The sequence below is a fragment of the Eutrema salsugineum genome, unplaced genomic scaffold (genome assembly GCF_000478725.1).
Source record: "Eutrema salsugineum unplaced genomic scaffold, Eutsalg1_0 scaffold_14, whole genome shotgun sequence".
NCBI classification, from domain to species: Eukaryota; Viridiplantae; Streptophyta; class Magnoliopsida; order Brassicales; family Brassicaceae; genus Eutrema; species Eutrema salsugineum.
Window position 1 is genome coordinate 6,041,033 of NW_006256877.1, and position 12,424 is coordinate 6,053,456.

Consider the following 12,424-nt stretch of genomic DNA (forward strand, 5'->3'; position numbering starts at 1 on the left):
ATCACACTCCCACTCGATTACAAAGATACCCAGCTTATTGCTCTTGACCTTATCCGTTGTAACAGCCGTAACAACTCAAGCGCGTAGACCCAACGCTCTAACGGTCACAAAAGCTCTGCATCTTCTTCTTCGAGACTAGCTTTTAACCCAAAGCTTCAAACGATGACGTTCCTTGGAGTTTAATAAACCATCTCGGTTAAACACTTAAACCTGGTTCTTCCTCATTCAGACTTTAACCGGAACCTGCTGAATGAAATGGATGGTTTGCACACCACAACACATCCGACAGATACCATAATCAAGAAATATTGATCTGACTGTTTCTAAATCATTTACTTGTTTTTATGCCCATTGTATCTAGATGGGAAAACTCTGTACAGATTGAAATGAAATAAAAAAAAAGAGAAATTTATGAGTATTTTACTGCTTCTAGTTAAAGATGTTCAAAAAAAACTGAAAGGATTTGAACAAGTTTATCTAGCTTGTAAAATTTTATATATATGCACTTGTGACGCTCTTATATGTCAGGTTTTGAAGTTTGTTTGTTTTCTTTTGGCCATGGACATGAGGTTGGGTCATTTGTGGAAGGTGGGAGTTACCAAAATGAGAACTCATTAACTTTGATCTATTTCAGGTTTTACTTTTACTTATATGCGTTTGGTTCGGCAAGAGGTTGGCATGTGTGACACTTATAAGTGAGGTTAGATTTATGACTAGGACAATTTGCTTCTTTATGTTCATATATTCTTAAAGAAAAATATTGTGGAAGATGTTATGGAAAAGAGTAAGGAAAGGAGCACCCCTGTATTTTTTGTGGTAGAACTGTAAGAAATTAGCTATCATTTTAAGAAACTAGTGAATGCTGATTTTCTAGTAGAATCTCTATCTTAATTCTCACAATCACAAATACGATGTTGCTACCTTACAAAGAGCTCTTTTACCTTTTCAAGCGCCAAATAGTAGTCTTAGTATGAGGATGGGTTGTGGCATATTGACATCTTTGGCTTTCTTGAAATTACATTCACACAATGTGCTCTTACTATAAATTGAAGTGGAACTTTTACAAGCATTGTGTAATGTAGTTTCTTCAACACCGCGTGTGGCTTTCACCGCGAAGATCTGCGAATGGTTCTTTAAACCTCACGAACTCCACGAGGTATATGTTCTTTAGTGAAGCTTTTTTAGCATTTAATGTTTTCATCTTTGTGCCAAAAAGGGTGTTCTTCATCTTTAAAAGGATTCTCTTCCTCATTGGTAGTGTCTTAAATGATAATCGTTGCGTTATGATTCTAGCTCGTTATAAATACCCCTTCTCTCTTCATTCTCTACATCTTCGCCGATATTTCATTAACTAAGTATAACATGAAGAGGCCAATAATGGCAAACTCATCCCTGTTCTTAGATGCAACTGATAAAGCATCTCGCATCAGGATGGAACCTGTTGCGCCATATTCACATAACAAGATGTCAATGCCTTATCATCTAGCCACAAGCAAGGTAAATTCATTCAATACTTGTTCTCTGTTGTTTCCTTTTTGATGTCTAGTGTCTTAAAAATTTTGGTCTGCAATTGTGGCAACTGATCAGATCGAGGGGTTCTCTTCATTGGAAGCAGTTCTGAAGGTTTTTTGGGCTAGTCAAAGGGATGAGACAGCAAACTTCACAGGTGACTGATATTTAGAGCTGTTTAGACTCTAAACTTTAGAGCACCTAAATAGGGGAATCAAATGTATTGTGTTTTGAAAAATTTATTCCTGTTTTTCATGAATGACAGGTTTCAACCGCCAAAATCATTTGCCAGTATCTAGGGTAAAAAAGATTTTGAAATCCGATCCTCGAGTCACGGTACAGAAAATATTCAGAGCTGTTATTGATTTTTACTGTTTAGTGGAGCTCTTATTTCTATTGAAGGAACAAAAGTTTAGTAGTATTACAATATGATTGAGATAATTGTGAATTTTCAGATGATCAGCAAGGAAGCTCCTGCTTTGTTTTCCAAAGCATGTGAATATCTCATTCTAGAGCTTACATTACGAGCTTGGATGCATACTCAATCATGCAGTCGTCAGACCATCCAGCGCTGTGATATTTTTCAGGCCATAAAGAATTCAGAAACTTATGGTTTCTTGATCCATCTTGTTCCTTTTGGAATGCACTGTGCCATCCATCAGGTTAGCTTTCTTCTCCTTCGCAATCTTACCCGGTGAATTCACAAACCATAATTGTGTTCATGTTAAACTAAACATGCACCATTCACTTTAACCAGACGATAATATATGTGTTAAAGTGTTCTATTCAGGGTGTGATAGAACATGAAAAACCTGAGAAAGTGTTGCCTCCGGCTGAAATGTTTTTGCCAGACATGAATATTCCAATCGATATGAACGAGGTTGAGCAGGTAAATCAGTTTACGTTTAAATTGGTATTACCTGAAAGAAACCAGACATTTTGATTGGAAACTAAGTTAGATGTCTTTTACGTTCTTGCATTAATTTGTCCTAAATGCAGGAGAATCTAATAGCCGAGCCCTCTATCAATCATAAAGGGTTTGACCTCAACTCTATCTCCAGGTAGCTTTCTTTGAACTTCTAATGAAATTCTGTTTTTGCAAACATTTTAGTTTCAGATGCACTAAAGATGATATCTAGGAACTAGTTAATAAGAGGATATATGTACATATTGTTAGAGAACCCATTTATAAAAGAACCTAATCGTAGCTTCGATTTTAGAGCAACCGTGCTAGCATCATGGTTGGGACTTATTGTGCATAGATGGAGGCAAGAAATATTAAGGTGTATCCAAGCATATGCATTAGCCATTTGGAATTTTGCAGTGTATTGTTCCTCTAGGTTTTCAATTTTATACTTTAGTTTTTTTTTTCAAGTTGTTGATTGAATACTTATGGTTGGTTTGGGACTTCTCAATGAAGGAGATTGTTGGAGCTAATAAACTTTTGGGTTACATAATAGAAGAACTAAGGAAGCCTAACATTGATGTCTATATCGTTTTTGATTGTGCAGTGAACATGATTCTGCTGGAAGCTACTTAGCAAAAGAAACTTAGTTGAAAGAGTAAAAGAAATGTGAAGACAACTCACCAAAACTATGTTCACCAAATTGTAACTTATGCCAAAAAAAAATACAACTATGATAGTTTAAAATAATCTGAATGACTAAACTATGTGTATATCAATTGTACCTAATAATAATACTATGTTTATTATGTTCGTTTCTTTGGGCTTGTTTATCAGGCTTAATCATGAATTGAAGAATTTCTTTGAGATAAATTCAAGAACATGATGAACCCAAAAAAAACTTATTGACCATCACTGGGCTTCGTTAAACTAATGATTGCTTATGGATATGGAAAAAGATAAAGTTTATATTATAATCCGTAAAAAAGAAACTATATACATAAAAATAGAAAAAAATAGACTACCCACAAAAATACACAATTAAGATTGAGAACACAGACAATAAATCATCGATACATTCTTTTGACCCTCCTATTTCTTTTTCGAGGAAATTTGATTCAATAGTCCAGAAGTTTTATATTTTTTGAAAAATAATCTCTTTTTGAATTTTTTTGAAAACTAACTTTTTAAATAGGTAAAAAAATAATTATATCCACAATTAATTTTGAGAAGATAATAAATACAATAATTCGTTTTAATTTTTCATTTCAGAATATATGTATGTTTTAAAATAACTATAATAACATAATTATATATAAATATATATCTATTTGATAAAAAAATAATTCTAATTAAAATTAATGTTTAGATATAAACAAATTTATTTAGATATACGCAAATCTGATTTTATAATTATCATTAACATACTCAAACTCTATATATATATACATCACCATTGTACAAAAAAATTATCAAATTCTTCCATTGATATTGTCTAAGGTAAATTATATAGAGTAATCATGTTTTAGTGCATGAACTTGAACAAAAATCCATGAACATCCATCAATTTTTCACCACTTCAAAAATTCAGGTCGTTAATATTAATATATTATTTAATCAGATTTTATATTATCTTGTTATTTTGAAGTGATGATCAATTTTTATATTCATGTTTTTTTTTGTTGCAAAATTCACTTTAAAAGATGGTAATCAACAAATATCTAAATCTGTGCATTTCAGAATTGAACAACATAATTACAGTTTCTTTTAAGAAGCTTAATTATAAAATTGGTGATATCCAATCAAAGTTGGATTTTTTTGACGAAAGAGGTTATTCGTTTACAACAAGATGCAAAAACATAAGTCATTTGGTATATATATTTTTTCAACATAAATTTCTGTTAAAATACTTTGTACTCTTTTATATTATACAGATTAGATTATAGAATAACGTATTGTTTTATAGAATCACAAAATGGAGTTCCAAAATCATACAGATCATACTCTATTGCCGTTTACTGAAAAGAGTACAATGAACAAAAATCTGAAGCCTGCTTTTGATTTTGCCAAGATGACTAAAGTTTAATGTTGAAAGATGAACACCAAAATCAGCAAACATGTGGAAAAGTTGTATCTACAGAATTAATGGTGGATATTGTGGATAAAACACAATCGAAAGAACAAATCTTTAGGGAAGGAAAGATCTAAAGATATCTTAAAGAGTATGTTCTTGGTAAAAGTCCTATGGCAAAATCACAGGTTCTTGGAAGGCATATGATCTTTTTGCTATGGTGGATCAAGCAAAATCCGATTGGCTCGATGCTTGGATGAAAATTTAGAAGTTAGTATTGATTAGATATTTGTATTCAATGGTAATTTTGTTTAATATTCATTTTTGATATTTAAGTTTTGATTGCAGAGATACAACCATTGATTTAGGCATAGGTGATGGTGATGCAGATAAAAACTTCTTCTCTCTGACTTTATGACACCAACAAAATGGTTGGACAACAGAGTAAGTGTAACACCCCCGACCCGAGTCTATTCATGACTTAGATCGAGCCGGAAGCGTTACAGTGCAGAGACGGACACAGACCGGCCCGAACATCCCATACTACTCGAGCTAGTCCATGTCCGAGACCGTTTCTCGAACTCACAGCTTAAGGCTTTTCAACCCGTATTGTGAACCCAAGTTGTTTCGATCCGGACAAGGTCTAGAATCATTAAGACAAGGTTTTTGTGAGAAAATACTTCTTTTATTACATATTGAAAATATCCTTACAAAACCATGTTCCAATACATAATATTCGATGCATCTTATCACAAAACCGCGCTTAACGAATATACATATGTAGATCTTACAAGTACACTGCAATCTACTCTGGCTCACCTAACGTCTGTTGCCTTCCCTCTATGTTCCCGGTTTCTATGGCTACCTGCAAGATATAAAGAGTCGTGAGTATTCACAATACTCAGTGAGTCCAGACTCTAACACACAATCCACCACAATCTCGCTTAACACACATAGCCGAAGCACACACAACAAGGAAAGCAATGGACAACCAACCAAGCAATCGCAATGTTCACAAACAATCACCAACCAATCAATTCACAGTGGAAGCTATTCACCAATAAGTCTAGATCACTACTCTAAGTGCATCTATTGACTCAAACTACACCATGATAAGGCCCCTAAACATGCCATGTTCCACCCTGAACATGCACCAGTTTGACACACCTGCCCCGTGAGCCCCCCCCCACTCTGATCACCACACAGGATCACAGAGTTGGCTCACGGTCCGACCTTGTCCATGGTCTACCGACCAGTCGGGCCACACCGTCATGCAGCACTCGACAAGGGGTGCGAGCCCAGGTTCCACCCGAGTTTAACCATTGGGCTGTGTCTAGACCGATGAATTCCACCCTGAATTCACTCCGGCCTTAAATCTACATGCAACCTACATGCAACACACAAACACTTACGAGACTTTCCCTTTTTTCACACAAGACTCACGGGCCTCTCCCGTAGTCTGCCCTTACGGGACTTTCCTCTGAGCTCATCGGTTCACAACCACTTCTTGCTCCCATTTGCCCTACCTGAACTTACTCTAAGCTCAGCGGTTACCTACCGGGTGTTGCTTCTGCCTTTCAGGACTTTTCTCTGAGCTCATCGGTTCACAACTGCTTCTTGCTCCCATTTGCCCTACCTGGACTTACTCTAAGCTCACCGGTTACCTACCAGATGTTGCTTCTGCCTTTTGGAACTTCTCTCTTAGCTCATCGGTTCTGAACCGTCTCTTGCTCCAATCTGCCTTACTTGGACTTACTCTAAGCTCACCGGTTAGCTATCGGGTGTTGCTTCTGCCTTTCGAGACTTGTCACACACCGAGCTCAACGGTTACATACTGTCTATTGCTCACCTCTGTCCTTCTGGGACTTATAATTTTCTCGGCTCAACGGATCCCCCGTTCCTTGCCTACTTGTCCTTCCTCCGGACTTACTCTAAGCTCACCGGTCGCGTGCCGGGTATTGCTTATGCCGTTCAGGACTTACTCCTTTCCTGGCTCAACGAACTTCACCGTCTCTCGCATTACTTGCCTTACTGGGACTTACCTTGCTACAGCTTGACTCTCTGTCTACCGTTACACACCTCCGGCTCACCGTTACCCACAACGGCTTGCCAACACCACCATCCTGACGCACCAACGGATACACATCCCTTGACTGTATCTGAAGGTTCCCACCATACTGAACCACGTCCCTAATCTCTCGGGTTAAGCCCACATGCAACCCTTAAACCTGCACCAAAACTCTATGGACACAGGGAGAATTTGACTAAGGGACTCAAACAAAGGACTCACCGTGATTCTCTGATGCGCTAAGTTGGATTCACCGAGCCTAATCCTGCCACGCACCTAACCACGATCCGCCTTCACTCTCTCACAGACTTTCTCTCAATAAACTCACATAAACGGTTTCTAGAGAGAAGTAGAGATTTTTCCGGGATGAATTTGTTTAAGAGGTGAAGTTCTATATATAGCCAGCGTCCCTCCCATGCAGCCGTACAAGTGTCGCACCAGACATCCCATCAGCGCATGCAACGGTCCATCTCGCCACCTTGGAGGTCTACAGTACCTTTTTTAGACCTAGGTCGGCTACAGCAGCCTTTGTCCCTCACTATGCCAGCTGCGCCCTGTCTCATCGGAACATGCATTGGTCCGTCCTGACTCCACACAGTTCTACCGCAGCCTTTGTTCCCCACTTCATTCCCTTTGTCTCCATGTGTCAGCGCGGTACTGTTCACGGTACTGTTCATGGTACTGTTAATAGTACTGTTCACGGTACTGTTCACGACACTGTTCACGTCAGGAATCTTCCCAGTCTGTTGCACAGTTTTCCTTCTTTTCGTGGTTATAAGTACTCTGATATTCCTTTGGACCAGATCTCTACATTCCTCTTGACACTTAGCCGTTTTTCTTCGATTTTCGGCTAATACTCGGCCAATTTCTTCGCCACCGAACCACTTTGAAATTTGCCCGTGTGTTTCTTCATCTGCTTTGACCAAATTCTTCCTCTCGGCCCAAGCTTACTTCCCAGCTCAACTCCCAGTTGATTCCGCGACTTTGTTTTTCCAGCCGTTTTAGCTCTAAGTCGGGGTATTACAGTAAGTATAAAAATAGTCATTATACACGATAAAATATTTTACTATAACTAGTTTTATATGTGTATTTGGTAACAGCACATCAATGCTGCTATGTCTTTGTTAAGACGAAGATTGTCAGTTGTCCTATGTCCATTTCGAAGTGAAAGATTGGCATCAATGGATGTACCATTCATAATATTGATTAATTGCATCTATAGAGATTTCTCAAAAAATCCAAAAGAATACGTTTGAAATAGTTTGGTTATCGATTACTTCAATGGTCTCTTAACTCGATATGGAAAAACAGAGAAAAGATTTGGAATAGATGTGGATAATGTTTATGTGGTTTTAATAACTAATGGAGTGTCACGAGCTTTGTTATTTTCACCTTGAAATTCTGAACTTTGATTCTTCACTGAAACACAGAGACATGTGAACATGGATCGACATGTTTCAAAAAAACTCTCTAACTGTCGATCGTTATTAATGATCACGGGAAGAATATCTTTTGGCATGTTTACTAACATATTCGTAGGCAACATGTAACTTAGCTCTATATTATCAACCAAGCCATATATGCTAAAATCTTCAACAACCATCTGAAATAATTCATCGAACTTCATACCATCAACTGATTTGTAATAGTTGTCCTCCTTTCCTGTGATTCATCACAAAATTCCATGATTCTTTGCTCATCACCCAGTTTCCATAAACTCTAAAAATCTGCACCATTCTTAAGAACAATAAAACTTCACGGTTTTTTTTTTTTTTTGCAAACTTTTTCACTGAAACATACCTCATTTATTAGAGAAGAAATTTTTTCATACTGGAATCCAAATAATATTTCGTATCACTCCGGTTATGAAATCATAGAAATGTGTTGGGATTTGATAATAAGAATATCTCTTTTTAAACTTAAAAATATCTTTGTAAAATAGGATTTTTTTAAAAAAATGATTCAAAGCATAAAATATGTAAAGAATGATCGATTTTTTAAGAAAGATTTAGTTTAATATTCTAAAATTTTTATATATTTTGAAAACTAACTTCCATTTTGTAAACTTTGAAAACTAAACTTTTAACATTTAAAATTAACAAATAACCTTAAATAAATCAAAAATAGGAATTGTTTGAAGATGATATCGACCTTGTAAACAATTTATCAAAAAACTAATCAACACCATTTCATAAGTCTTCTCCTTCTCTCTCTCGTCTTCTTCCTCCTCTCACTCTTTTTATTTATTTCTCTTTTCTTTTTTGAATGATTTACATTCAAAAGACACTTTTCTACTTATTCTTACAAAAAGGCACTTCTAACTATTGAGGTATTTTTTTCTTATTTTTAAATTTCACATCAAAATAATCTAAAATTGCCCTTCGTATTTACGATAACGGTGGATACGAGTTCGTGGATACTAGATTAAAACTAATTCACGCCATCATGTCCATGTTTTATGTCCATCATGTATTATCCATATCTTATTTTGTGAATGAATATCTAACATACTTGTGATTTTTTTGAATTTTTTATAAATGCTTTTTAAAAAGTTTCTTGTTTGATAAATAAACTATAGTATAATCGGTCTTAAAACAATAAAAAAAAATTATAATTCATTTTATCAAAAAAATTATTTTATATCTTTCATAATACAGAAAAATACAAAACAAAATAGATGGAAAAAAATTACTGTTTTTAAAATCTGGGTTTAATCCAGTATCCATGAATTCGCATACACCATTATCGTGAATACGGAGGGCAATTTCAGATGTTAAATTTTACTGAAAAGTATTTTTGTCCTAAAAAATATCTAAAAGTTAGAAAAATTTCCTAATAGCAAAAAATACCTTTGAGTGTAATATCAGTTATAAAAAGTACAAAAAGTACCTTCGAGCATAAATATCTCTTTTTTTTATCTTTTTTCTTCCTTCTCTCACTCTTTTTATTTATTTCTCTTCTCTTGTTCAACACTTTGTTTTCTATTAGATTAATTTCTCTTCTCTTCCCACCTTTATTTATTTCTTGATAGATCCATGCTCTATCACCATTTTTTTTTTATCAAAATGCTTCTTATGGAGCTCTGATTTTGTTACGGAGATTTTTATCCTCTCCAATGCATCCTTCTTCAATTTAGGTTAAATGGTCTTAAGCCTCTCGCTCATTAAGAGTATCTCATGGTAGGAATCCAACAGCCTCCTACTGATTTCCGATCGACATTTTGGTGGATCAAATAGTAATTCAGACACTACTAATTTGCTATAATAAGAACAAAAATTCATATCATCCAATTACCAAACAAAATCTGGTTTTTGAAAACAAATCAAAGAAAATAAAACTGATTTGACAAAAATTTAAGAACTTGTACTTAGTCTAAAAAAACCATTCAAATCCTAAAAATTCAAAACTAAAATAAGAAAAAACGTTTAAATCTTCTACAATTATCATCACATAGACCGACTTACATATCTCAATTCAATGCAAGACACTCAATACATTTCAATACATATTCTAAAATTTTATGATGAGTATAACTTTCTTTTTACTTAATTTAAAATTTATTTTTCCAAATTTTCAAAATATAGGTTAGTTTTCAAAATATATAATTTTTTGGCATATTAAATCAAATTCCCAGTTTTTGTAAATCCAAATTTTTATTCATTTTTCAAAAAAACGAAAATAATATAATTAAATTTTTAAAAATTCATGTCTAATTTATCTTGGATATTTTAGCAGTTTTAAATATCAAAAAGGTTACTTTTCAAAGTTTTCTAAAGATGGGTTATTTTTCAAAATATATAAATTTTTTCTTGTAATATTAAACCAAATCTCCCTTTTTTCTTCTATTATCTAGTTTCAATTAAATTTTATGGCATATGCTCAAATATTTATTATTTTCTTTTCCTATTTGAATTTTTTTGCTAGGCATATAATAATTTAAAATAAACTGAAGCAGTAAACTATGTGTATATCAATCATTCCTTAATAATAATATAAATGTCAACATGGTTGTATTTACAAAAAGATTTGACCTTATAACATTTCCCCACAAATGGTTGAGAAGGTCATTTAAGAAATGAGCCAAAGGCCAGTTTTAATACACACAAGATATGTAACGGTTTCATAAATTAAAATGTACTAACTTATTTGATGTTTTTTTTTTTTTTGGTTAACGCATGTACTATACGTTTGGAACTATCTAAATCAATTTGAGTAGACGAATATCCTTCGTATAACTAACATCAGAGAGTTCTTCACATTTTGTCAAATGTCCTATTTCACATGTTTAAAAGTACAATTCTGTGTCCAATGTTCCATTTCAATTTTTTTTTAAATAAACATTTATATCATAACAGAAATCTTCACGTTATGCACATGTTCTCGAAAATAAGCAACTTGTCTAATGTCAATATTCTAAGGAAACAATATTTTAATTTTTTATATATGATTCAAAGTGAAGGTTGAGCACCCCAAGCTTTAAAGATATGGCTTCGAGTTTTCTTATATGATTTAGTTTGTATCTTCTTTCCAACATACGAAAATGGTAGAAGTGACCATGATCTCTTCAAGCCTAGTCCGACCCAAAAACATAGACCAATCGGGTCGGCCTACGATCCATCTAACTCCACATGATCTTGACCTTCTTTATCTTTTTTATCCTCAAAGAGGTCTTCTCTTCCCCAAACCCGACCCTGAAACCTGTATCATCCCTCGATTAAAGGCCGCTCTTTCAACTGCCTTGGAGGTTTATTTCCCATTCGCTGGTCGTCTCGTCAAAGTGGACAATCAGGAAGACAATACGGTTTCGTTTCACGTCGAGAGTGATGGCTCTGGCGCAAAATTCATCCACGCCAAAGCCGAATCTGTTTCCATGAATGATCTCCTTCAACCTCATGGATCTGTTCCTGATTTCATTACGCTTTTTTTCCCCTCGAAAGATGTTGTAAGCCGTGACGCTCTCATCTCTGAGCCCTTGCTTGCGTTGCAAGTTACCGAGATGAAAGATGGAGTTTTCATCAGTTTCGGTTACAATCACATGGTGGCCGATGGTTCTTCGTTTTGGAGTTTCTTCCAAACTTGGTCCAAGATTTGTCTCAATGGTTCCGGTTCAGATAATTTTCAGCCTCTGGTCCTCAAAGATTGGTTCCACGAAAAGATCTATTTCCCGATCCATATTCCAGTTTTCAAGACCGAGACGCCATCAAATCGTGAAACTTCAACTAAAGAGAGAATTTTTCACTTCACAAAGAAGAAAATCTCATATCTCAAAGCTAAAGCCAATGACGAAATTGGCTCCATTGATTCAAATATCTCTTCTCTTCAAGTAGTTGTAGCATATCTATGGCTATCAATTATCAGGCACAGTGGTCTAAACAGAGAAGAAGAAACGCAATGCAAAGTAGCTGCGGATATGAGGCATAGGCTAAACCCTCCCATAGAGAAAGAGTGTTTCGGGAATGTGACCGATCTCGCTACAGCGATGTCCACCGTGGGAGACTTGTTGGACCATGGGCTAGGCTGGACTGCTTTGCAAATAAGTAAATCTGTGAGGTCACAAACGAATGAAAGCTATAAAACTTTTGCTGAGAATTGGGTTAGAAATGTAACCACCCCAAAAATAGGTGCTGGAAACAGATTGGCTGATAACTCTTTGATCGTTGCAAGCTCGCCGCGGTTTGAAGTGTACGATCATGATTTCGGTTGGGGAAAACCGATTGCGGCCCGAGCTGGACCGGGTAATGGTATTGGTGGTTTACTCGTTATGTTTCGTGGAGTTGAAGAAGGAAGTATTGATGTCCATGCGGCCTTGACGTCAAATTTATGGTCTGATGTACTATTGAACCTATTGGTCGAATAATTATTTGGTAAATAA

General features: G+C 35.3%; 2 protein-coding genes across 3 annotated transcripts; both read left to right on the forward strand.

The window, feature by feature from the left end:
• Positions 1-1,335: 1,335 nt before the first annotated feature.
• Positions 1,336-3,173, forward strand: LOC18022774 (nuclear transcription factor Y subunit C-10). 2 transcript variants are annotated; one of them, XM_024158996.1, is made up of 7 exons: positions 1,336-1,497; positions 1,588-1,666; positions 1,775-1,845; positions 1,965-2,171; positions 2,288-2,398; positions 2,509-2,570; positions 3,021-3,173. In XM_024158996.1, exons 1-7 carry the CDS (start codon positions 1,363-1,365, stop codon positions 3,061-3,063), a joined length of 708 nt encoding a protein of 235 aa, XP_024014764.1. In that variant the 5' UTR covers positions 1,336-1,362; the 3' UTR covers positions 3,064-3,173. The 2 variants fall into 2 exon arrangements, with proteins under 2 accessions (XP_024014764.1, XP_006405799.2); XM_006405736.2 differs by having other exon boundaries at positions 2,300-2,398; positions 3,021-3,097.
• Positions 3,174-11,092: 7,919 nt separating this feature from the next.
• On the forward strand, positions 11,093-12,424 carry LOC18022775 (uncharacterized acetyltransferase At3g50280). Its single transcript, XM_006405737.2, is given in 1 exon segment — positions 11,093-12,424. A coding segment is annotated over 1 exon segment (1,332 nt).

Coding starts and splice junctions, on each gene's coding strand:
- LOC18022774 (XM_024158996.1), top strand. CDS start 1,363: ATGAAGAGGCCAATAATGGCAAACTCATCCCTGTTCTTAGATGCAACT. Junction 1,498..1,587: donor ATCATCTAGCCACAAGCAAG/GTAAATTCATTC, acceptor GCAACTGATCAG/ATCGAGGGGTTCTCTTCATT. Junction 2,172..2,287: donor TGCACTGTGCCATCCATCAG/GTTAGCTTTCTT, acceptor TATGTGTTAAAG/TGTTCTATTCAGGGTGTGAT.